This window comes from Gigantopelta aegis, chromosome 4 (genome assembly GCF_016097555.1).
Source record: "Gigantopelta aegis isolate Gae_Host chromosome 4, Gae_host_genome, whole genome shotgun sequence".
In the NCBI taxonomy this organism is placed as follows: Eukaryota; Metazoa; Mollusca; class Gastropoda; order Neomphalida; family Peltospiridae; genus Gigantopelta; species Gigantopelta aegis.
The window spans coordinates 22,243,204-22,270,555 of record NC_054702.1 but is presented as its reverse complement, the minus strand read 5'-3'; the positions used below and the strand labels follow the sequence as shown (position 1 = coordinate 22,270,555).

At 34.1% G+C, this 27,352-nt stretch overlaps 1 protein-coding gene across 15 annotated transcripts in view; it reads left to right on the top strand.

Moving 5' to 3' along the window:
- The window catches only part of LOC121369789 (CUGBP Elav-like family member 2), an 80,901-nt gene that overhangs the window by 18,836 nt on the left and 34,713 nt on the right, over positions 1-27,352 (top strand). For 6 of the 15 annotated variants that reach the window (XM_041494859.1, XM_041494854.1, XM_041494858.1 and 3 more), the window contains exons 4-11: positions 8,990-9,047; positions 11,389-11,520; positions 12,141-12,220; positions 12,825-12,962; positions 13,486-13,537; positions 15,116-15,202; positions 19,056-19,154; positions 26,163-26,237. In XM_041494859.1, coding sequence (XP_041350793.1) covers positions 8,990-9,047; positions 11,389-11,520; positions 12,141-12,220; positions 12,825-12,962; positions 13,486-13,537; positions 15,116-15,202; positions 19,056-19,154; positions 26,163-26,237 — 721 coding nt within the window. The remainder of the gene's footprint in view (positions 1-8,989; positions 9,048-11,388; positions 11,521-12,140; positions 12,221-12,824; positions 12,963-13,485; positions 13,538-15,115; positions 15,203-19,055; positions 19,155-26,162; positions 26,238-27,352) is intronic. The other 9 variants (XM_041494863.1, XM_041494862.1, XM_041494853.1 and 6 more) reach the window with 5 other exon arrangements.

The following is a 27,352-nucleotide window of genomic DNA, read 5'->3' as shown; positions in this document are numbered from 1 at the left end:
TTTCTCAGATTGCCCACCGGTCCTGTCTGGGCCATGATGAGAAAATATTGATGTCAGATAATGGTTTTAAGACATCTGTTGCCGACTTGAGGTTTTGAATTTCGCAATATGCAGATGTAAAATGGTTTCATTCTTCTTGTGCGTTGCCCACAGTTGTTGAATCATGTATGTATCTATAGGTGGCTGATAGTGCATCTATTATTAGTAGAAAGTAAAGGAATTAAACAGTCTTCAACTATATGTATGTGGTGCTTAAAAATAAGATGCAGTTATTTCAACACTTGAGCAAGAGAATAAGCCACACAGGCTACTGCTGACAAAAAGCATAAAGAGATCCTTTATATGGGCTATTTTCACAAAAAGCCAGAGGGCAAATAACGGTAAAGAATTAAAAACTATATGTAATGTAGTTTTTTTATGTCTTTAATAGTAAAATCTAATGGAGATCTATATATGTTCAGTGGTGCATAATTTCAAGTAGCAAAACTAGAGATGTATAATTTTTTTAAATGTACATAAAAATATTTTTGTGCTTCTGTTTTTACCCTTAATCTTAAGGCATAATAGTAAACAATTGTCTTTACCGTTATTTTCTTAATAGCAAAGAAAATTAGTAATGGTAAATACTTTTATAAATGTATATAAATATCTATAATTGTTAATGTTACAGACATTGCTACTAATGGAGAAATGTAGCAGGTTTCTTCTCTGAGACTATGTCAGAATTACCAAATGTCTGACATCCAATAGCCGATGATAAATATAAGTAATGTGCACTAGTGGTGGTGTTAAAAAAACACACAAAAAAACCCATTACACCAGGTAAGAACTCTACTACTGAACTACTTCCATCCCCTAATTGCTAGTTAGGGACATACCAGGGGTCAAAATTATATTTGTTTTACCACTATCCCAAAGGAATAGTACATTTCAGAAAGCAAATATAGTCCACAGCAATATAATTTGATTCAAACGGTAAATAGTTTGTATTTCGATATATCCTACCTATACCAACACACTAAATAATTTTCGTAAAGGTCTGTCATTGTCACGGTAAATAGTTTGTATTTCGATATATCCTACCTATACCAACACACTAAATAATTTTCGTAAAGGTCTGTCATTGTCAAGGTAAATAGTTTGTATTTCGATATATCCTACCTATACGAACACACTAAATAATTTTCGTAAAAGTCTGTCATTGTCACGGTAAATAGTTTGTATTTCGATATATCCTACCTATACCAACACACTAAATAATTTTCGTAAAGGTCTGTCATTGTCACGGTAAATAGTTTGTATTTCGATATATCCTACCTATACCAACACACTAAATAATTTTCGTAAAGGTCTGTCATTGTCAAGGTAAATAGTTTGTATTTCGATATATCCTACCTATACGAACACACTAAATAATTTTCGTAAAAGTCTGTCATTGTCAAGGTAAATAGTTTGTATTTCGATATATCCTACCTATACCAATACACTAAATAATTTTTGTAAAAGTCATTGTCGGTTGGAAATGCAGTTTTCTTGACCTAACCATTTCTCGGTAATCCAGACCATACATGTTGTTAAAAGAAAAGGAACTGATATTACCAAATAAATGTTAATTCATTGAGTTGACCCATACATATGTGTATGTTTCAATACTTTTAAACATAATTCTTTTAATAGCTATTCCTATAATGTACAGTGTACGTATACAATGTACCTGATGCTCTACACAACTATTTATACAACATGCTGTGTTTATACTGTACATTGTTACATCTATGTATGTCTATTTAACACAGATCACAGGCAAAAGAGTTCCTTTCACCAAAGTGATTTGAAAGCCGTGTAGATTATATTTATGAGTGTGTTTCTTTGCAAAAAATCATGTTCTCTTTTTTGTGTATAGTTTGTCTGCAGATGTAGAAACTGGCTCATCTTGTATACACTGGTTCGAGTAGAGCTCTTTTTGTCTTGGTGGGTGGGCAAACATATCTTTGTACTGCTGATCATCTCAGTTTCCTTTTGCTAGTTGCCTGGAAATGTTTCAGCCTTTGCTTAGTATGTTCACCCAGCAACATGCATATACTCCTTGTTGCTAATTAGAAAACATAGACTACAGGTGTATGATAGTAGAGAAACAAAAGAAATGCTTTATTTAACAACACACTCTGTGTTACATTCTTATTCATGGTATATGGCATTGGATATATGGTTAAGAACCACGTTCATAATGAGAGAGGGAACCCACTGTTGGTCTCTCTATGGGCTATGATTAACAACAAGTGATCTTTTATGTGCATCATACATCAGCATTTGTTACACAATTTGTGGAGCACTGACTGGAACGAGAAATAGCCCAATGGGCCCAACATCAAGCGAGCGATGTACCACTGAGCTACATTCTGTCTGCCCGTGAATAAAATTCTGAGGATCCTGAAGTTTGTAACTTTTAATTTTAGAATGTGACAGTTGACATATAACCAAAATTTTGGCAGTTCATGTGAATTTGAAGTCGTGTAACCAACAAGCAAACAGAATGTTTCACGTAAAATACTGTGCTCTGATATTGTAATAAAAACTTCATTTCAAATCACCATCCAGTAACAACATAAAAAAATTTAAGATCTTTTCTTTTTACTTTGTTTATTTTATTTATTTATTTTTTTATTTTTTGTGTGCTGCTTTATAAAATCTTTATTTGAATAAATTAATACATGTACAAATAAGTTATAAAAAGAGGTCACCTATCGGATTAAATTTTTTGAACTCGTTTGTCATCATTTTCACTAGCTTTTGGTGTTTGGACAAGTACTTTTTGCACCCCTGCAGATATAACAGCAGTCATTGAGGATGTTCTTTTGTTAAAAGCTAATTTGTCAATAGTAATGTAACAACTGCAGATAAAGTGTTTCCCTCGGCATTGAGTGGAGAATTTGATAGCCTCTTCTAATGCAACTGGAGATAATCTAATCTCGAACAAGAGCCCGATTCCACCAGCTTTTCATTGAGCTTCTGATACAACATTCCACAGTGTTTCCTCACACACTAGACAGACCTGTTGGCGGTGATTGTATGTACACAATATTTATCTCACAGCTTTGTTCCATATGGAAAAAATTTGTTCCTTGGAAATGCTTGCTGAACAGTGAACTAGCACATACATGTACACCAAGTGGAATGCATCGAGAGCACTGCACTTTAATAGTATAAGAGATCTCATGTAGTTTTCCCCATCGTATTATTTCCCATTTTTATCAGAGTACCACACAATGTTTCTCAAAGGCATTGATATGTGTTGTTCTGGGGGGGGGGGGGGGGGGGGGGGGGGGGGGGGGGGGGGGGGGGGGGGGGGGGGGGGGGGGGGGTAATAATGGATTCTTGATGAGTAGCTTAGCTTTGCTAGTCAGTGTTTCTGTTTCAGGTATGGCACTATGGAATTGATTGCAACCACAGTCAACCACAGAAAGACAATGGGTTACGGTTAAGAATATCATACAGTAATGATAAGAGTAATTAATTTTGTCAAAAAGTTAACTTGAAAAAAAAAGTGCAAAAATATATGGGTATGGCGCCATAGCCGGTTTACCCTCTGGCAAAAACCCTGATAGTAATATGTTTTTCCTCCCATATTCTAGGACTGTGTGTTATAGCTACGATATACTGTGTTTGACACAGCAGCTGAATAAACAATGTTCTGGGACTATGTGGTTAATTATGGTTGATGACAGATAATGTCTGCACTGGCGGTTTGGCTTTACAGTACAAAAATGTATCGGATCATAGTATCATAGTTTTAAAAAACGGAAGTTATTGTAGGCAAAGTAATATCGGTCAAATAGCTGTCAATCGAACTCAAAAACAGCTATTATTACTACTAAGCTTTGCCAATTTTTTAAAAAGAAAGGTCTACTTGCCTTCACTCGTTCCAAAATAATTCCGAGTTTCATAGTGGGCAGATATGTCTGTATATTTTTATTTTTCATAACTGTAGTCAAAAATATGTTTACATTTAAAAAGATAAATAAAACAGTACCAGTCATTAAATATAACATACAAAATTACTGCTGATACATGTGTGTTACATTTACTATGTACGAAGCCAAAATATCATTGAACTTAATCTATTTACCTAAACTGGAGGATGATGTAACTCTAAATATGGGAAATGTCCTGGAAATTGCAGCTTTAATTAAACAATTTAGATGTACTCCACAAAATAAGCTCAATTTAGAAAAGAAAAAATATTATTTTCTGTTTTCATTTTTAATGCATATTTGATGAATGCCAGTTTAAACCTAGAGCATTCTGTCATCACACAACATGCTTGTGGTGGGGATGCTCAGTGTGGGGGGAATACATGTTGGTTTAAATCTGTAACTGTCAGTCTCCAGGACACAAATGTTACGAGGTCAAAGTTTATGCAGTATTGACTAGGTCCGTCTGCATCCAACTAAATTTGACTGATTGTCGATCATTCTCTGGTTGCTTGTGTTATTTGTCTGCCAGCATGGAGGTGCTTAGACTGTCATTGATCTGCTCAATGCTATTGTTTGCGCGTCATTTGTCAGAAACAACTACAAGTGTCCACAACAGTGGGTTAAACTGGCTGGTTCTGTTAACAGTCACAAAGAAAATATGTACAAGCACAGCAAAATTCCTTTCTTGAGAGTCTTTGTAAAGGCCAGACAAGGTGCAACAAAAGTGGTCATGTCTTAGAACATACATGTATATCCTGTATTACATCATTTTCTGACAAGTGTAATCCGGTTGGAATATATGCATTCATACATAAAAGTGGCTCGACTACATTGTACATGTAAATGTACAGGTCTGTATGTTGTGTAGTTTGTCATACACAGGTAACCAGTGCATCAAGTGGTCTTTAGTGCAATTACTGTAATTACTGTGGTAATGCAGTGTTGGCCAGTAGTTAGGCTTTCTGCCAGAAAACATTTTGAGGGTATGTACAAGGTTCGCACGTTCCTGAAAAGACCCTAAATTTGAAGGGTTGCCCTAAAGAGTCCCTATTTTGATTATTTATCCCTAAAAAGCCCTATATTTTACATGCAAGTTCACCAAAGACCCTAAATTGGGCCATATAAGCCCTGAAATTTATATATTCTACGTATTTTTGTTTATGAAAATGTGTAGGACAGTTCTCTGTCAATTCTGATGGCCCGCTCGAACACTCCAATTATTTTAGTTCCTAAATTTTACTTATATGGACCCTAAAAAGCCCCCAAAAAATCCCCTAAATTTAGGTTTGAAATGTTTGTATGAACCATGACATTGTCATAAAAACAAAACCAACTGATCACAAATGCCCATACTACAGGTAGATTGTTATGGATTTAAAAATTGTGCGAAATTGGACTTTGTAATAAATTGTATTTCTTGTACTTTCACAACTTCTAAACAGTAGTTCTCATACTATAATCTTTCTAAAAAAAAAAATGTTTAAATGTTATTATTAATTTTCAAGATTTTAGGGTATGTACAATGAGTTTCAATGAGCCCAGACATTTTTAAGGAGCTATTTTAACAAGGGACTTTTTCAAGGAGATGTAAAAAAAACAAGAATTGTTATTTAATGAACACAAAAGCTTTCTGCCAGAAAATAATTCTAGGATATTAAGTATAAATAAAATAAATACAATTTGGACAGCAATTCCCCGACTATGATCTATGTCTCGTAGGCTAATTGCCAAGATTTTAAGGTACATAATTTTACTCTCTGTGCCTTCTGGCAAAAATCCTGCACATGCTAATCTTATTTTATGTGGGAACAACCTGACATTTCAAATCTAATCTAAATGCTATTTTGAATCAAAGTTGAAAATTACACCTTACAATATTTCATAACCACAGTAATTCAACCATTATGATCTGTAATTGCTGATCCACTGACTCCAGACCTGTTATTTTTGGATGCATCGATTATATTCTAAATGACAGAAGACTGAATGTTTGTCCTTGTTTGATTGATTTTTAAAAAGCAAGTTTTATTACCAGGAACATCTGCTTGCAGACAGTTGAGGGTTTTGATTGATTGTGTATTATTACTAACGGCAAAATGAGTACGGCTATGATATTTTTTGTACAGCCAGCAGGACTTCCAGATTACTTTTATAGATTGGCAGACTGCATCATGATCCAGTGCAATATAGATTACCATTCTTCAAGTCCTAGCCCCAAAACTAATATCTTGATTTTATTAAGTAACATATTTGATGAATATATTGGGTTATTCAGTCCATTTGTTCAGTGTGTATCAATTCCAGCCAAGAGTGAGTGCACTACTGGGTCATATACACAGAATTCCTCCCACTTCACAGATGCAATTATGGGTTTCTCATGCATGTGTGACCCCCACATTGGGGATGAAGTAAGGAAGGAATGTTTTATAAACAGCGCACTCAACAGAGTTTAATTATGGCTGTAAGGCATCTTACATAAATTGTATAGTTGAGGATCACACTGATAATGAGTAACAATAGGCTACTCTTTCTGATTAGTAGCAAGGGATCTTTTATATGCAACATCATATTTACAGAATAGTACATACCACAGTCTTTGTAACACCATTTGTGCAGGGCTTCTAGATTATGGTAGTCCCACTCCCATGGCTAGTGATATTCAATGTTGGACTATTAAGTAACTAATATTGCCATGCCCGACGGCTAGTGAATTTTTGTTAGTCAATTGTTAAGTCTATTTTATAAATATGAATATCCTGCCCCCACCCCACCCCACCCCACCCCATGTTTGTGTTGTTAAGCTCCATCTCCCTTTTTAGGTGACATATCCGATTATTACTATTATTTAGTAAAATTGTGTTAACTTAAAGTAAAGTAGGGTTAGTGACTTTTTAATAATGGCTAGTAGGTTTTTTAAATCACTGATCCAATGGATAGTGGAATTTATAAAAAACAACTCTAGAAGCCCTGGTTTGTGGAATGCAGAATAGCCCAATAGCCCAATAGATCAATCCACTACTAACTGCACATCAGGTGAGCAAGCATTAGCACTAGGGTATGTCCTACATCACACTGGGAATGATTACCCACTGAACTCTGGGCTCTTTCAATACCTAGATGCTTGACATACACATCTAGATGTAGCTCAACTGTAAGCATTAATAGAAGCTGGTTGTGCCAAGTACATTTTGATTCTAATCAAAAAATAAATATTTATTGTAGCTTTACCAAATTTATTACATTATCCATATCATTCAGAAGGTTCCCCCCCCCCAAAAAAAAAACAAAAAAACAAACAAACAACAACCACCAAACAAACAAAAACAACCCAAAAACCAAACAGACAAGTGTTTGTCTCCTTTTGTGTCTATTTAATGTTAAAAAAAATTCATACCTTTTTAACCTTTAGACTACTAGATTAATTTTGAACAAAAAACACGTTGAGTGGGTACAAGTTAATAATTTTTACTCACATATATTCACTTAAATGTTTTATAAATACATGAAATAAAGTTTATATATGAATCGGTAAGTATTATTTTCGTGTTTTTTTGTAATTTTTATTTTTAGATCAGCTAATGGTGATTAAAATTAGGCAAAAAATCGAAAAAGTTTCATTTACTTACGGGCATTTGTGACCAGCTGTCCAGTATTTATGTCCATTATTCCTGATAACAGTGGTTTTCTGAACAGATATTTTTTTAAAACCCGAACTATGATTCGTTGTTGGTAAAACGATCAAATTTATTATCATATTAGCTCTCACAATCGGCTATCGATCCCTGAAAATGACCGCGACGTGCCACCATTGTTGTCAGGCGAAAATACTTGCCGAAAACCACTTTTTGAACTCAAAATTTCAAGGTATTTTCAGTTGAAAAAATAAAAACAAAAGCCACCATTTTGAAGAAAAAAATCTATTTTGTTTTATTATATTTCCATTTCCAGTGAGTGTCGTGTGCAAAACTGCAGGAAATATGAATTGGGGAATGCACTGTATATAGTATACAATATGTCGACTGACGTGACGTCGGGCAAGATATCTCGCCTGCAGTACTCGGAAGGTTAAAAAACTATTGTGTAACCTGTAAATTGTTTGGAGCCATTCAGTTTGCAGTTAGTTTCTGTCATAAGACAATCAATTTGCAGTTGTCCTAAAACTTTCTAAAAAATGATTTGAGGTTACACAATAAAAAAGAAAACAATTCTTAAGTGCCCCTATTAGGTGGAGGATGGGACATTGCCCAGTGGGAAAATGCTTGCTTGATGCGCGGTCAGTCTAGGATCGATCCCAATCGATGGGCCTATTGGGCTATTTGTCGCTCTAGTCGGTGTACCACGACTGGTATATCAAAGGCTGTGGTACCATATGTGTTATCCTGTCTGTGGGATGGTGCATATAAAAGATCCCTTGCTACTAATGGAAAAATGTAGCGGGTTTCATCTCTATGACTGTGTCAAAATGACCGTGTCAAAATTACCATATGTTTGACATCCAATAGCCAATCATTAATAAATTAGTGTGCTCTAGTGGTGTCGTTAAACAAAACAAACTATTAGATGGTTATGGGTTACAAATCTTTTTAAATTGGACAATGCTACATTTCATGTACTTTGATACATTTTAAACAGCATTATTCTTACTATAATCTGTCTAAAAATTATAAAAATATATCCATTGATTTCCAAGATTTTGAGGTACATGATTTTACCCTTTGTACAAGTGGCTGCTTACAGTTGTAACCTTGTTTTCATTTGCGCATTAAATTTAGGACATCATTTACATCGATATAACAAGTTACATGTACACAAAAAGGCAATGGGTACCGAAAATGTATTTGTATATAACCTATCCATCAGTGGGTTTCGCAAATTTTCAGTTTTCAGAAGTCTTAAATAGTGTGTTGACTAGGACCGGGTACTCATTATCTATTCTGTACAACTATTGTTAAATGAATGTTCACCAGATCGGTACTCATTTTCTATAGTGGTGTTTTCATGTTTTATCTCTTCAGATGCATCATCCCATCCAAATGAAACCTGCAGACAGTGAGAAGAGAAACGGTGAGTTAGGTGTGTCTTTTCTTTCTTTTCTTAGTTTAGTCTTTAAACGCCTAACTTAGTAAGGCAACTAATTCCGCCTTGGCCAACAGAGTTGGAAGGACTATGAATATACATGTCATGTATGTTGATGTCTTTTCAATAACCATATTTATGTGTCTTTTATTTTGTCGTCTTTAATCATTGTGTTTTGGCACACTTACTAATTTACATGTAGCAAGGTTAACTGGATGATATTTAGATCTTGGAATTACGGAGATGAACATATTTTTGATTTTTCAGAATTCCAGATTTAAATCCTACCTGAAAAGTTTTCTTTCTTCCTTTCTTTTCTTTCTTTCTTTCTGTCTTTTTTTTGGGGGGTGGGGTGGGGTGGGGGGGGGGGTGGGGTCATAAAAGGCTCACAGCAATCCCATTTTCATCTCTTGGATAAAGAGAGTGCACCATTTTCAAACCAATTTAAGACTAGTTATTACTAACTTAGTACAGGGCTTGAACGTACAAATTTGTTACCTGCAGTTTGACACCCAATAGCTGATGTATTTTTCATGCTGGGGTGTCGTTAAACATTTATTCATTTATTCATGCATTCATTCATGTGTTACCTACAGCAATTTAAAAATATTTTGAAACAAGCAAAATGCTCACCTATGGAAATTTTAAAACAGGTTACAGCGATTTCAAACCAGTAACTTTTACCATAAATAAACATAACTTAAAAAGCAAAAATTATCTCATCTCCATCGGCAAACAACTGCCATCGGTAAGGCCTCATATCTATGGCAGTTCATATTGCAGTTTGAGCCCAGCAAGTATATACTGTCGTGTCTGTGGGAAAGTGCATTTTAATGATCCAAGGTTGCTGCTAACACAAAAATACAGCATTTTTCTCAAAAGATTGTCAGAGTTAATAATGTATGACATCCAGCAGCTAATGATTCATTAATGAGCGTATTCTATTGGTGTCTTAAACTTAAATATTAACTGTTGTTCAAATGTTCTATTGCTGCCTCTCGTTTCTATCTTTACATCGGGCTACATTTGCTTGCTATGTTTGAACTTGCAGTTGATCTCTTATGAAGATTGTAACTTACCTTTGTGTTAAAGTCACTGACCTAAGTCCTCAAGGTACAGGTGTATACATACTCTGTTTCTTACAAAATCCTTTGTGCCACGTTGAGCAGAAACATGCTGAATTTGCAAATTATACTGATAATTAAGGCAAGAAGTTTTAAGTATTGTGCAAGTTGTATGTAAAACAGAAATATCAAATTTAAAAAAAAACATTCTCTCATTTTTTTATTTTTTTTTGTTTAATATTGCCTGAGAACTAGGGTCAGTGCCTTTAATTGTTTTAATTGTGCTGTTTGTTATTAGTTTTGTGTTGGGTGATCCAAAGTGCTGTATTACATTGTACCTTTGCCCTCGTGTATATGTACTTTTAAAATAGTGAGGTATTTATACAGATAATTACACACACAAAAAAGGATAATATTCCGGTTTTGAGTTGACCAAGCAGTTTAAAAGTACAATTTTCACAATCCCGTAAACAGAGAACTATATGTACAGTTACTTCCTGTCAAGTTCCAAGGTCCTTGGGCCACTAATTGAATACGAGTAGATGTAAATTGTTAAATAAGAAATAGAAATTGATAACCAACCTGTTACCTGTTCAAAACACATGGTAGTGTAGTCTCATCATTTGAAATGAAGACCAATGTCTTGCTTTTCTGGGGGGCAAGACATAGCCCAGTGGTACAGTGCTCGCTCGATGCACGGTCAGTATGGGATCAATACCCGTTGGTGGGCCTATTGGGTTATTTCTTGTTCCAGCCAGTGCACCACAACTGGTATATCAAAGGCTGTGGTATGTACCACCCTAACTGTGGGATGGTGCATATAAAAGATCCTTTGCTGCTAATCGAAAAGAGTAGCCCATGAAGTGGCGACATCGGGTTTCCTCTCTCAATATCTGTGGTCCTTAACCATATGTCTGATGCCATATAACCGTAAATAAAATGTGTTGAGTGCGTTGTTAAATAAAACATTTCTTTCTTTTGCTCTTCTGGTGATAATTCCATGTGAGAAACTTCAATTAAGCAGACAAGTTTCACACATTAAAAAAACAACAACAACAACATAACAACTCGCCGATTTTCATTTTTGGGCAAGTATACGGTCAGCATGAATAGCTCTTGAGTGTAGAACAGGTTTGATAGTGTATGGCATCATTAAATAGCCGGGGTGGATCACATCGCTTCTGTGTGGCATTAAAGACGCTTTGATATAAAACCCATAAATATACGGGATATAAATTCTCTTTCTAACTGTGGGTTTCTGCCATTTGTTGCAGTAGAAGAGAGAAAGCTATTTGTTGGAATGTTGTCAAAGAAATTGAATGAGAATGAAATAAGAATGATGTTTGCCCCATTTGGTGTCATAGAAGACTGCACTGTTTTGAGAGACTCAAATGGCCAAAGTAGAGGTGAGATAACTGAGTCTATTGACTTAAAACTTTTTCAATAATTTCAGTCAGATATCTTGACTATCATTGCAGTAATTCTGATCAATTGACAATGACGCCAATAATTTTGATCACGTCTTCACTTGACCATTTTTGTATGGCCATTATTAAATCGGTTCAAGATTTTAAATTATTAAAAGATCCCATGATGCTAATGGAAAAATGTAGCAGATTTTATCTGAACACTTATCTGAGATAACTGAATCTCTTGACTTAAAACCATTTTAGTAATCCATATCATATATCTTAAAACTGTCATTCTAGTAATTCTGATCAAATGACAACTATTTCAGTCATTTTGATTAAATATCTTGACTGAACTTCTTGTAATTCTGATGAATGTCTTCACTGGACCATTTTTAGAAATTGTCTTTAACTTAGATCGACAGGAGTAACATCAGTGGTACAGAGATAAATATTCTAATTAAGAAGTTGTAAATTTAACCACAAGTGCCGTACCTGTACATGTTTAGCATTGTTGGGTGTTCCGACTTAATGTTTCGTGCCAGACAATGATATAATACACACTATATTTTTCCTCTGATAAGATGGTATATAATAACCATGGGCTTTATTTTCAGGTTGTGCTTTTGTAACGTATGCTAACCGCCAGAGTGCCCAGAATGCCATTAAGACAATGCATCATTCACAAACAATGGAAGTAGGTATTGTATGCATACCGTAACAGCAACTAATTCTAGATCTGCAGATAACATTTTTTGTTATAGTCGAGTTATGTTGATTTATCTGCTCTCACATTTAGAATGGGTGATTTATTCTGTATGCTTTAGGATGAAAAAGTTGTTCTGTTGACACTGTCTTTAAAATTCTGTATTGAAAGTTTGAGATCAGAGGCCATACATTGTTTTTCAAAGTAACTACATGTATACATACATATATATAATATGTATGCATGCAGTTTGCTACTGAACTATATTAAACAGGGTTATATGTATCTTGTATAAAGTTGTTGAGTTAGTTTATGGTGCCTGAAAAGTGTTTGAGTTTTGTAAATAAATGTTTAAATGTGTGTTAGAATTTTATTTTTAAAATTTTTAAGTGATTGACTTTTTACATAAAACACCTATTAAATTCAAACTAAATTTAATAGTGATTATGAAAGTAGAATAATTTTCTGCAAATAAAAAGAACAGACTCACGTTTTGTAGGTGGGTTTTTTTTATTTATTATTAAAGTGTTTCCTATTTTTAAAGATAAATGATCACACTGTGTATGATGAATGTTATCTATGTTGTGTTTTTCAGAGTTGTTCGTCTCCTGTGGTTGTGAAGTTTGCAGACACTCAAAAAGAGAAAGAAGCAAAAAAACTACAACAAATGACGACAAACCTCTGGAACATGTCTTTAGGTGGTCTCGGTGCACTCGGACCACAGTATTTAGCAGTAAGAAAATTGTCATAAAAAATAACGTTAAAAATTTAAAAGCAAGCACCAGTAAATCAATAAGCAAGGGTGGGAATTCTCCTCAGATCAGCTGTTTTCCTGTCGTGGAACATTGCGTTTCCTCGCATTTTAAATGTCCTTTCCTCCAAAATGTGTCAGATGGCACAGAATTTAACCTAGGATTTCAAGAATTTCCGTGACCCCTCTAGATTTCCTCTTTTACAGTTCACGAATTCCCACCCCAGATAAGGTATCAAGTAAGACAAAACATGACGGTAAAAACTGTAAGGTGCCACACTGATATCAAGTACCGGTAGTATTACAAAAAACTGTTTTTAACCTTTACTTTTCATGCTTTTTTGTTGTTGTTTTTAATCCACAGTGATTTTCATCTCTGCATATACGTCATTAGGTTCAAGGGGTGGAAGGGGGGTATAAGTTTTCTTGACACACCCGTCCATGGTATATAGTGCCATATTAAATTCATGTACATGTTTTGTAATAAAATTGTTTTTATTTTCAGTTACTACAGCAGGCAGTAGCCAGTAACATGTTCACCAACATGGGAAGCATGGGTTAGTACTTTCTAACAAATAGTGTCAATAGTATTGGACTCCTTCACTGTCTGTTGTGATCCAAATTGTACATTAAAAATAAGAAATTGATGTACTTCTACCCACTTCTATTAATCACTTTTTGCTATCAGCAAAATCAAGACAAATTGACAATTACTCCTGAAATGGGGCTAGACAAACAGGAACAAGTTTCAAATAAAATGTGTTAAATATACTAAACACCAAAAGAAACTATATATACAGTTGAATCTCATTGGCTCGAACCCCGTAGGTGCTCGAGAAAGTGTTCGACTCTTCGAGTAGTTCAACATAATCATTTGGTCAACAATGCGTAAGTGTAAGTCGGGACTTCGTTTTTGGTCCGAGCGTTGCGGTATATTCATCCCTTCCGAGTTCGACAAAATGAGATTCTACTGTATTTTACTTTTTATAATGCCATATTTTCTCAAATATTTAGACACATTTCTACAAATTTTGTATATGTGATGCTATCACATTCTTTGAATAAGATTGCCCAACAAATGTTACAATTCATCAGGCGTTGCATGGACCACTCTGGAAAATTGGTTTTGCACAAAAAGCACATGCACAATTAGTTGTGTTTTGGGTGCTAAAATTTAGTCACGTTTCATTATCAGAATTTCCATATATCTGCAAATGAAGTTCTATAGATCCTGTTATTTTGGAATATTTCTGGATCCGCACTACTAATGATTATCAGGATTTTAAGCAATATTAACTATAACTAGCCAAATGTCCATCTGATAGGTTAAAGTTGCTGACTAGTTTTTGAGGAACATACTTTTTGAGCTTCTACATACATCAGGACAATAAGATACGTTCTATTCGACAAAATGTTTAATGTAAGCTAAAAGTAATAAGCAAATTAACATTTTAAAAAAATATGTAATATTAGAATATATATATTACATTGTTCAGTAACTCTGGTCAGTGGTTTTAATTGTATTTTGAATAGGAAAATCTTACTTTTGATTTGGTTAGGTTTCAGAATGAATGAATGAATGAATGAATGTTTAATGTTTAATGACACCCCAACACAAAATTAGAGATTGGCTATTAGGTGTCAAAGAAAGGTGGTTAGATTTCAGTGACAGAGCCCAAATGTTTTACATGAAGTCCTATCCCGTTTTTTAAGGGCGGGATGTAGCCCAGTGGTAAAGCGTTCTAGGATCAATCCGCGTCAGTGGATCCATTGGGTTATTTCTCGTTCCAGCCAGTGCTTCACAAATGATGTAACAAAGGACGTGGTATGTACTATCCTGTCTGTGGGATGGTGCATATAAAAGATCCCTTGCTGCTAATCATAAAGAGTAGCCCATGAAGTGGCGACAGCGGGTTTCCTCTCTCAATATCTGTGTGGTCCTTAACTGTATGTCTGACACCATACAACCGTAAATAAAATGTGTTGAGTGCATCATTAAATAAAACATTTCCTTCCTTCCTTCGTAAATAAAATGTGTTGAGTGCGTCGTTAAATAAAACATTTTCTTCCTTCCTTCCTGTGTTTTATGTATTATAGTTGGTTGATTAATTTGTCTATTTTGTCTTTGTTTTCAGACCACTGTAATTCTGGCCTCAACAACCTGGGTGTCCAACAGTTAATGGCAGCAGCAGCAGCGGCAGCAGCCGCAGGAAACAATCCAGGTATTTGTTAATTACTGTAGGCCAGTTGGTTAATCATGTACTAAATTCAGTGAATAGGCTGCCCTGTGTCTGAAATATTATTTTAAAATATAACCTTTAACAGAGTGAGTTTTCTATGAATCCTACAGAGTAAGGGTTTGTTGTAAAGAAATGACGTAAAACATAGTTTAATTTTGAATAAAACCGTGTTTTAAAAAAAATCATTATTTGCGCTCATTAGACATATTTAGGACATAATCAAATTTATCGCAGAACCTCAAACTTTGATTAGTAGGGCTAGCTCTGGGTCCACAGAAAATTTCGCCAAATTATCTATTAAACTTAAAAAATGGCAGAAGCCTAGTAATTTTGTAACAAAATATCAATTATTATATGAAATCATTTCACTAAATTAAAATAAAATTTGCCAATTGTTATTGAAATTTGCAATTAGCGAATTTGGCAAGTGCCAGAGATAGCCCTGATTAGACAAAATAGTTAAGAATTAGTTCAATGATGACGAAATGCAGCTATAAAAATCAAATTTCATCATCCTTTTTTTTAATGACTCGTCTTGTTTAATGAATGACATTATTCTTTTCACCAAGAAGTATATTTTGGCTTTTGCAGTGGACTTCTTCACTGTTAAGTAATATTCAGATAATATCTTCACTTAAGATTATATAGGCAAATTTTATCAGTGGATCTGGCAAATTTTGGAAAAAGATAGAATTTTTTTAGTTGACTTGTGGTGTCCACTAGAGCACATTGATCAATTAATATTCTTTACAAAATGTAGTATATTTGAAGGGATGAAGTGCGGGGTGTAGCCCTGTGTTAAAGCGCTCATTTGATGCACAGTGGGTATAGGATCGTTCCCTGTCGGTGGAGCCATTGGGCTGTTTCTCGGTCCAGCCAGTGCACCACGACTGGAATATCAAAAGTTGTGGTATATGCTAACCTGTCTGTGGGATGGTGCATATAAAAGATCTGATGCTACTAATGGAAAAATGTAGCAGGTTTCCTCTCAAAGACTATGTCAAAATTACCAAATGTTTGACATCCAGTAGCCGATGATTAATAAATCAATGTGCTCTAGTGGTGTCTTTAAACAAAACAAACTTTTATTACATCTGTTTGACAGCATCAGAGTATAAATTTAATGTTTCTGTTCTTGGGTTATATTTTAATCACAAAATAAATTTTTTTAAATGGGAAACCACTTGTAATAATACATTACTGCCAGGGCTGCCTATACATGAAGTTGTTCTTTTTGAAATGATTGCATTCATGTTACATTGACACAGCACTGGGCATGCTAACAAGTTTAATATTAGAAATGAAGCATCGTCTAGCTCTGTAGATATTTATAATATAGAAATGATTTTATTGATTGTTGTTATTAATATCAACTGGAAGGTGTGAAACTAGACTGTTTTAGGATATTACGTCTTAAATCTAGCTAGGGATAATGTAGGGTGTTTATAAATATGTTCATTCGGTAATTGTCTGACATTATTGGTAATTTGACCAATGTGCTAGTCACTGGCTATGTTTGAGGCTAAGCCCATGACAGGCGTGCTTGAAACCTTTGTGGTATAGGAGCACATAAATAGATTTTCAGCTCAGGTGATGTAATATTTGAGATACTTTAAACTGAATTTAACTTTTACGTCATATTTGCTGACTTGGCAAACAGCACCTCAAATGACAGTGTTTTAAAATGAGAAGCACATTCCTGAATTTTAAGTAGAACACGTCTCATTCATAAAGTTGTCAGTCAAGACGAGATTCTCTTCAGGTTATTCACTAGAGAGATGCTTTTTTCCAGTGACAGTTTGCGGTCAGCTAATCTGGGCCACGCAGAATTAAATCCAAACTGACTAGACATAGGATGTTTCATGTGCCACATAAAAGTTTATTTATGTCGACTGTTCATGTTTATACTAATAGTATTGTATAGAGAGAGAAAATAAAACAAACAGAGCATTTTTAGTATGTTTACATTAGACACGCCAGAGATAAAAATAGTTGTTTGTTGTAGCCCTGCCTGCTTTAAAAACAACCCTAACATACTGGGAATTTTTTTTGGGGGGAGGTGGTTGGGGGAGTCAGCATCCCCTCCCCTTCATTTTCTTTTTAAAACAAAATTGTAATGATTCATACAGTTTTGTTTTGCCTCAAATTTGACACTACAAATTATTTTTTTAGAATTAATTATATTCTTTTATAAAGATGAATGTGAATAACACCAAATCAGTTTGTGAAATGTGAGAAACTTTCATATTTTTGTTTAACTATTGGCCATCAGTATATGGCAAAAATACAGGGTTGTAGCAAGCTAGTGTTTCTAAGTCTGGCCTTAGTTGTATATACTGTAGATCCTGAAATTAATGCGATCATAATATTAATGCGAAAAATGCAAGATCGTGCTATTCGCATTAATAATATGATGCAATTATTTCTATGTTTTCGTCTATGTGCCCCATGTTATTAAAACAAAACAAAGATTAAAATTCTAATATATTTATAACACACAACTGGAAAACAATTCATCGTAGACGAGACAGACTAATTGTCCAATAGTTAAGCAAGCTGTCAGCCACGTGTGACGATTGCAGGGTCTTTGGCTACCCTGTCAATAGCCAACATGATCCATTGCGCGTGAATGTTTTTAGCACGCTAACCCTGAGGTCGACGGTTTCTTTGTTTTTACTGTTCAAGTTTGATGCAACTTTGTTGGCATACCACTGGGTGAATTGAAATCACCATTCACAGATAAAGATACAGTTGTAATAGTACATACACATTTAACCAGATTTAGCTAAATATACAGATTACGTAAATGATTGCTAAAAACATATGCTTTGAGTTGATCTCACCAAAAACACAAGGGACTAAACAGGGTAATTGATGTGTACACAGACATGTTAGTGGGTTGATCTCATTGAAGAGACCTTTAACTCTGATTTAACCGAAAAGTACATAGACGTATGTTGTTAGAAAAGTAATATTTCAAAGGGATATCATTTGCATTAATTTCATGTCGCATTTTAGTCTGCCCACCGTTACTCGCATTAATTTAGGGACGCGTTAATTTCAGGATCTACATTAATAATTTTCATGATGGTAAAAACATCACCGTGTCTCTAGTAGATCATATTTAAAGCTGCTGACCCTAGTTCAAGGTACACACCTTTTCTTTTTGTCAGTAAATGAATCTGAAGATACTAGAAATACTAAGACAACCAGAACCATTTGGATTTACCAAAATGCTAATTTAAGCAATAAGTTAATGGTAATGATAAGTTTATGTATAAGCTAATGGTAAAAAAAACCCTGTAATAGCCAAAAATATTTTACACTGCCTAGAAGCTAAAGTCAGCAGTTTTAAATGGAGAATTCTTTCATGTATAACTTAGTTTAAATAATATTTCTATATTTGTATCGGCTAGATCAATGGAAATTTATTTATTGAATTAAATAAATTCCAGGGCTCGTTCTTATAAAACTTTCAGAGTGTAGACTCAGTCTTTAATGACATCACATGCATTCAATTTGTATGGCGTTGTTATGACGTTAAAGTCTCAGACTCTTATTATAATAGAGTCTTGAGTCTAAACTTGAAGGCTGAATTTACAAAGCCTGTTTATGACTTACGCATGTGTAACTACGTATATTTACAATGCTTAAACATGTGTTTTAGAAAAACAGGCTTTGTAAATTCAGCCCTACATGTTTTATAAGCACATGGCCAAGACTAGATCATTTGAAAGATTTGAAAACTCATTCCAGCCTATGATACATTGTATTAGCCTTGTTGATTGTTCGTAGTGAATGTCTGACTATCTGTTTTGTGTGCTGTGTAACGCAGGCCTACTGGCTGCCCTGGCAGGGCTGAACGGCACTGCCAATAACAACAACTCCCTGCCCACTGGCAACTCTAACCTCAACACAAACAACAACCAGTCAGGTATCTTACAGTCGGGAAGCTCGCCAGTCGCACAGTTTGATGCATTCAGTTTGTGCATGCATGTGCCTTGCATCTGTTTTCTAGTTACTTGTCTGTTTTTCAACCATACATTTGCTGCTTAGAGTTGTTGAGTTTTCCTTTTTTGTTTCTTTTGTTGTGGGTTTTTTTTTAACGTGTAAAGTAACTGTAGTTTTGCTAATTTTATTAACAATTAATGTGTTTTTTTTGGGGGGGGAATGGGTGTAGTCTAGTATTACAGAAAAAAATATGTTTTCACAGCTAAAATTTAGTATTAAGAATAAAAAAAAATAAAAAAGATATATATATTTTTAAAGTATTAAACTGGACTTCAAGTTTACATCACATGTGTACTTTAATGTAATATGAAAATGCCCAAAGGGCTCATAAAATGCAAGTAAAGAATATAATACTAATGAAAGTAAAATAATTTTCTTTCTTTCTATAAATACTTATCATGAAAAATTCATGAAGCATACTTGATGTTAAAAGCCTTTCACAATTATTCCGCTACTTGATATACATGTAAGTTACATTAATAGATGAGAACTCCCTGGGAAGAATACTGGCATGCATGATAAGTGAAATATTATATTTTCATTACAACAGCACAATGCCATTTCCAATTTTACTAAGATGCATTTTTTTTTCTTTTTTATAACCAGTCCATTTCTAAACTTAAAGTGAAATCTTGAATTGAAGTATTAATTTTTATTTTCAAGCCAAACTGATAAATTTAAAAAAATAAAACATTCATAAACACTTATATATTTTACTATATTATATTAAAATATCAAATGCATTTTGAAACATTTGGAGGTAAAACAGCAATTTGCCAGGATGTTTGTTGTGAAATACATTAATTCTGTACTCGAGTTAGCACTCTATGCACGAATATATTGTCATGTTAGCTGACTTGCGATGCACCTAGTCTTTCTGTTTAACATGTTGACTACCTGTACCTCGGCACACTGGACGTATCAACCACTACTATCTCGCTGTTTTCTGCTTACGTTTGTCAAGCATCCACAGTTCCTGTATTGTCTTATATTACTAAAATGTCTGTATCATTGTTGCCGGCTTCGTTTATTTATAATAATTTATTTAATTTTTGTATTTTATGATTTAAAAAACTTTTTTTTTTGCTTTATTGAATTTGCATGGTGTTCATTGACTGTGGCTTTGATACTTTAATGATCCATATGTTGTGTGGATATGAGTGTTTTCATTATCAGACAGGATGCTTAATGTTTTTTTTTTACCCCCTTTAACTTTAAGATGTCTCTCACTCAGAGATGTCATTAAGAACAGAAATAACAGGTAAAAATTAAATTGTAGGCAGCTATTACCGTCTACTACAAATGTGATGTAACTTGAACAAGTTGATTCTGAAGCCTAAGAATGATGGATTATATACATTGGTTTATCTTAAATCTTAACACCATACTATTTTATTACATTAATTACTGGCTATATTAACCGATCAGGGACAAACTTTCCAATGCATGTCACAGGGTTAACATGTAAAAATTATATAAAAAATACTAACATTTAGGAAGAAAGTATTTATTATTCTTTGTAGTTCTATACCTGGTCAAGATTTATTAAATAGGCAGTGAAAAATCTACAGAATCCACTTATTAATGGCATGCCTGTCGCCCCAAATGAATGTGTTTAGAATTGACGAAAATTTGGAAGTTCAAAGGCATTCAATAATCATACAAAGGTTTCCACAAATTAAATGGTGATCCGGTTTTATTATTTGTAATATCTGTAATGATATGTATATGGTATACTCAATGTAGTATGTTATGTATCCTTATGTTAAGTATATTTATATATGATGTAATATTGAAAGTATTTTTATTTTAAACTGCAGTGCAGAATTTAAACTTCTAAACTCGTTTGTTTTACAAGGAGGAAAGATATTTATCATAATATTGCTGTTGAGATAATATTCTAAAAATATAAATTTACCATAAAATGCAATGTTACTGGATGTAGCTCAAAGAGAACTGTCAGGTTTCATATTGTAGATATATTTCAAAAGAGATCTTGATAATTTTGAATCGTGACAGTTTAAAATCCTCTTGTAAACATGTATTTGGTACTTATGAAATGCTTTTTTCAAGTTTGAGCTGTTATGTTTAACCTTTGTCTCATTAGAGATGTACCGGCCTCGGTTGCGTCGTGGTTAGGCCATCGGTCTACAGGCTGGTAGGTACTGGGTTCGGATCCCAGTCGAGGCATGTGATTTTTAAACCCTGAGTGAGTGCTCCGCAAGGCTCAATGGGTAGGTGTCACGGGGATCCTATAATACCCGTAACTGAATAAAACACGATTATCCAAATATCTCTCCTAACTGTATATCTATTAGATCTCTCTGTATCGGGCAGTGTATACCAGAGTGGCTCGGCTCTAGGTATAATCAGAGATAAGATCTTATATAAAGTATATGTATATAGCACGTTAGTTCACTAGAAAACACAACAAAACACAATACACTTTGGAATCTGTATTAACCGTAAGCTGACAAATATATTTGCTGCAGTTAATTAGTTAACAACAACAACAATAATAATAACAACCCAGAACTAATCACTTAATTAGTTAATGACTAGGTGTCTAGTTTACACAATATTCTAATCACTTGACCGTGATACAACACACACACTTCACACTTGTGATAATTGAGAAACGCTACCAGGGGAACTTAATTAATAAAGGAATTATAACTCTATTCCTAACTGGTTAATTTTTAATTAACCCTTAACTACTCATTCAGTAACCTTGTAATACAGAATTAATACTGGTACCTATCACAATAAAGACAATAACCTACAGTTTACCTAGGTCCTCTAGGATGACTGGCTAAGCTTTAATAATTTTAGACAGTGAAGCCTACAATTTACTTCGTCAGTTTACTGGAAACACTGTCTAAATAATATTGGTATAATACAGTATTAAAATATTTAAAGTCACATCAATCACATCAAGGTTATACAACAGAGCAGAAAAGTATATTTACCAAGTCCAGTCGGACTAACGTTCCCTGGATGCCTTCCAATATGTTTCTCCCCGATATCCCTAAAATCCTATCTATTTATTACAAAACCCGTATATCGCCTGGGGGCACATCGCGGTACTCCCCCTATCGTGTGAATTTTCCACAGCGACCAAGACAACATTTTTTCTTAGATGGTCAGACTAGCTGTCGCCAACCGCTAGGAAACAAGGTCGTAAAACAGAACTCGCGGATGTATTACGTAACTACTGGCCACATGGCCTCCACATCTGGTCTGGGTGTGTATTAGGAACAGCTCGACACCGTCGCGCGGTGGTATTACGTAACCACGCTGCACACAGCCCTCTAAAACCATTAACATCGCCACAGGCGAAAAAAAATAAGAGCATGTTCCGTCACAATAGGTGTAAACCACTTGCACCGACCAGTGATCCATAACTGGTTCAACAAAGGCCATGGTTTGTGCTATCCTGCCTGTGGGAAGCGCAAATAAAAGATCCCTTGCTGCTAATCGGTAAGAGTAGCCCATGTAGTGGCAACAGCAGGTTTCCTCTCAAAATCTGTGTGGTCCTTAACCATGTGTCTGACACCATATAACCGTAAATAAAATGTGTTGAGTGCGTCGTTAAATAAAACATTTCTTTCTTTCATTAGAGATGCTCTCTTTCGGTTTTGTTAAAGAACGCGTATATTAAAAGCTCTCATATTCTTATTAATTTCGCCATTCCAATGTAAGACATGTATATTTGAATAGAAAACATTTAATTTTAATGTATGCATATCTGAACTCTATTTATGTTTCAAGGTTCTGTGTAATTTATTGATATTTCACATTCTGTAGACAGTGCATAATTTATTTAAGGATGGTGAGTTGGCAACACAGCCTGATCTATGGTTGTGTTAGAATTACTCTGATTCATGCTACAGTGTCAAAATTCCATTTAAAATAGTCTCACGCGGATCTGGAGTTTGCTAAACAACACTGCCTCAATATGTTCTGTGATGATTTAGTCTGTTTACATTATGACATGGAAAGGAAAGGAATATTTAACAACACCTCAGCAGTGTTTCTGCCAATAAGAAATTTTTGGGTATGGCGCTATGGAATTGAATGCAGCCACAGTCAACAATTATGTTATGGGGGACCTCCTCCAGAAAGAAAATGGGACAAGTTTAGGGTTAGGGTTAGGGTTAAGAAAATCATACAGTAATGATAAGAATAATTAATATTTGTCAATTTTTTTTTAATAAATCTGCCAAAAAATTTTGGTATGGCGCTCTAGCAGAAACCCAGCTCTGTACATTTTTAAACTATGGTTGTCTGATGCCAAACATATTATGTGCAGGGCTCGAAATGGCCTGCACGTAGCCAGATCATCAAATGCAACCAATGTCCCATTTGGGCGATTTAAATATTGAAAATTTTTTATAATGGCGTTAGTTGCCCAGAGAATGTTGTGGGCGATCTTCTTTACAGCGATAACATATGAGCCACTGTTAATATTTGTATTCCACATTGAAATCTTGCTTATGGTTCTCTTACAATAATTTGCCAACATCAAGTATTATTTTTGGGGCCACCATATTGTTTTTGCGAGTTTCGAGCCCTGATGTGTAATAGTTGTATTGATAAATGGTCTATAAAAAAAGAGTTGTCAGATTCATGACCCTGAGTGAAATACATGTTTTCACTCATCACAAGCTTTTGTGAGTGACAAACGAAAATTATTTCATGAAGGACATACATTTTTGTAACAACAGGTACCAAGTGTTTCTATTTATTACCTCGGCCATTTTTTGTCTAATGCTTTTTGTTTTCGATATTTATACATGTACCTGTATTTACACACTGTTCTGAGTATTGCTATAACTTTGTATTTTATTTACATTCACAGATAATTTTCAAAAACCAAAATTCTATTTATTCTGTTAAAAACGATCTATGATCAATTGTATTAAAATTACATTTTATTGCAAACTCTTTTAAAGTATGCGACATCGGTTTGTGTTTGCCAGATAATGATGACTTCTGTTTAGTATCAAAAAGGTCATTGATTTGTAAGCACCAAATCATCAAATAATATTGGACGTTACACCATCAAGAAATTATGATTTTTATTTCCATGGCTGTGAGAGTTCTCTTGTGTAATAAAAACATTAATTCATTGTCCAGTCACAACTGGTGAAGTGTTCAAAATGTGAACATGCAGTAAAAGCTTTTCCTGAAATAAATGAGGACTGTAGTGTGGAAAGTAGTGTTAAAACATCTGTCAAACTTGTGTTGCAATTATATTTACCTAAACACAGGTTTAGAACATGCTAACTATTCTTGTGGTCTTGTCGTGTAACTCGGAACTGTTTTTACTGCAGTCTAGACTAAAATAATCAAGACAAAAACATTCATACATAACAACTAAAATATAAATAAACTTCATGGAACAATGCTATGTAAATAATGTCACAAAAACAATATAACTCTGTATGTTAGTTTCTTTTTGGCAGCTGTCGTTACATCTGTGAAAAATGAGCAAACCATAAATTACATATTTCATCATTGAGTTTTTATTTTAGCTCTGTGATGTTATATATTCAGGTGTTTTTCCTAAGCATGGGGTCTTATTAACATGAGCTAGTGTGCAAACAAGACTGTAGCTCGATCGTCTTGCATGGTTAATGTTTACAATGTCTATCTTTAGTGCAGAAAAAACCCAAAAGCCTATCATTGTTTATTTTACATACACCGTAAACCAAATAATAACTAAATAACAGCTTGCTTATCTGCAAACCATGATAGTAAACATTAGTACATATAGTTCACAAAATGTTTAAAACTATAGAAAATAAATGGTGTATTTAAAAAATAAATAAAAATAAATTGATCTAGAAGTAAGTTGTTTTTATACGCCTGTCTGTGATGGGTCATATTATGGTACGGCATTGTAAGCACCAATCTGTCCATCTGTTAACTTTTTCCTGTCCAGACCATATCTTGCATACAGATGCATACAGCACCATCAAACCTCACATGTATGAACACCTTGGGATGGCCATGTGCTGTATACTATTAATAGGTCACTGTGACCTACTTTTCATGGTCTACTGCTCGTAACAGAAAATCCTTGTCCAGATCATATCTTGCATACGCATACAGGACCATCAAACCTCACATGTAGGAACAACTTGGGATGGTGGTGTGTCACATACAATTACTAGGTCACTGTGATATAAATAAATCAAATAATTTGTCTATATTCACATAATTAGAATTGAATCATACATGTAACATATTCATTAATATCTATGGTTTTTCAATAAACTCCTGACGTGGGTGTATCATGTACCTCGCCGGTACTCTTGTTGTTTATTTGGTTTTTGTTTAATTTATTTTTTTTATTATTATTTTTTAAATGTTTTTTGGGTGTTTGGGTGGGATATATACACTAGAAATGTTGTTATTCTTTCAAGTCCAATTTATCATAGCTCAGTACAATATTTATACTTGTATTATTATAGGTCTACACTTCTTTTAATGGTTTTTTTTTTTTTTTAATGATTGTGCATGCTGATTGGATTTTTGGTATTTCCTGTGTTAAAGTTAAAATGAGCCTTTTAAAAACAGATGCCTACCCTTAATGTTTTTGTGGGAATTTGAGTTTGCAAACTTTCATTTGTTTTTCCAGCTGAACATCAGTATTTGCCTCATATCACTAGACTACTGCTATATTAGTAATGGGTTTTTTTGTGTGTGTTTTCTGAGCTTGATATAATAAAAGTAGACCAAAGTGGAAATTGATTTGTTTAATTTTTTTTTTAAGATGTTGATTATCTCGTATCTGATAATGTCGGATTTGAATGCCTATTTCACTGAATTAAAGAATTTATAAAAATACATAGATTTTATTTTTTTCATAATTGAATAAAAATAAAACAAAAACATAATAATTAGGGTTTTTTATTTGTTGCAGCAGAAGCGCAGAATAATGTGCATTTGCACAACTTACATGGCATTGCTGCCCTAGCTAACCTCGCTAACAACCCAGGTAGGACACAATCAGTTGGCCTGTTAGCAAAAATAAATAAATGTTTTTCATGTTGCAGTTCTGTTTATTTTTGGTTTTGTTAACGTTTTGTTCTGTTGTATGTCAGTTGATAAATTCCTGAGACTGATTGTCCAAATCTTGTCAACAGCACAGAATTAATTTTCTTCAATAGGTAGATTCAGAATGTCTTAATGATAAGAAAAGAATACATGTAAAATTAAACTTTGGTGATTCACGAACAGGCACCAAAATAATTTGTTACATCATTCTGGGTTACGGGTAAGGTGATGGTGGGGTGTGAGGGGGTTACCACATGCCAAAAACATTGAGAATGGTAGTTTGTCTGTCACGAAAGTTTATTAAACAAAAACACCCAACAATTAAATGTTGATAAATTATGTTTACATATAAGATACACAGACAAGTATCGTTACAATGAGAACAGTGATACATGTATGTATGAGTAGCAAAGTATTGGTGTTGGTGTAGATATTGTACAGTAACAATAATGAAAATGGCTATTTCTGTGACAGTAAAACTGGGTTAGACAGTCAGCCTATCCTTCTAGTGTTTATTGACATGTTTAATAGAAATAGAAAATAAGGGGAAAAGTTGCTATATATGTTATAACCTGTAGATGGGAGACAAGACCCCATGCGTATATCGGTTCTTGATGTTGGTCAGTTTAAAGTTTGTTTTGTTTAAAAACACCACTAGACCACATTGATTTATTAATCATTACTGGATGTCAAACATTTGGAAATTTTGACATATAGATATAGAATGCAAAGGCTTTTTCTGATATTTGATTGCTCTGATGTATATTCAACAATACTTGAAATACATTTTAGGGGTCGGATGGTGAAAATGTTTTCCTCTTATTTATTTACAAACACAACTGCCTTCGACTATTTTCTTCGTTGCAAATGTTTCAATAAGTTTTGTTTTTGTTTTTTGTTGCAATTTTTAACCATTTAAAAAACAAATTAATTGTTTAATATTTTTCTGTTATGATGGCCTAATTTAATGAAGAGCACTGTAATATGTTTTTCTTTGTTGTGTCTGCTGTTAAATTTTGAATTGGCTTTTTTCTGTTCTGTTGCTCTGAAATTCAT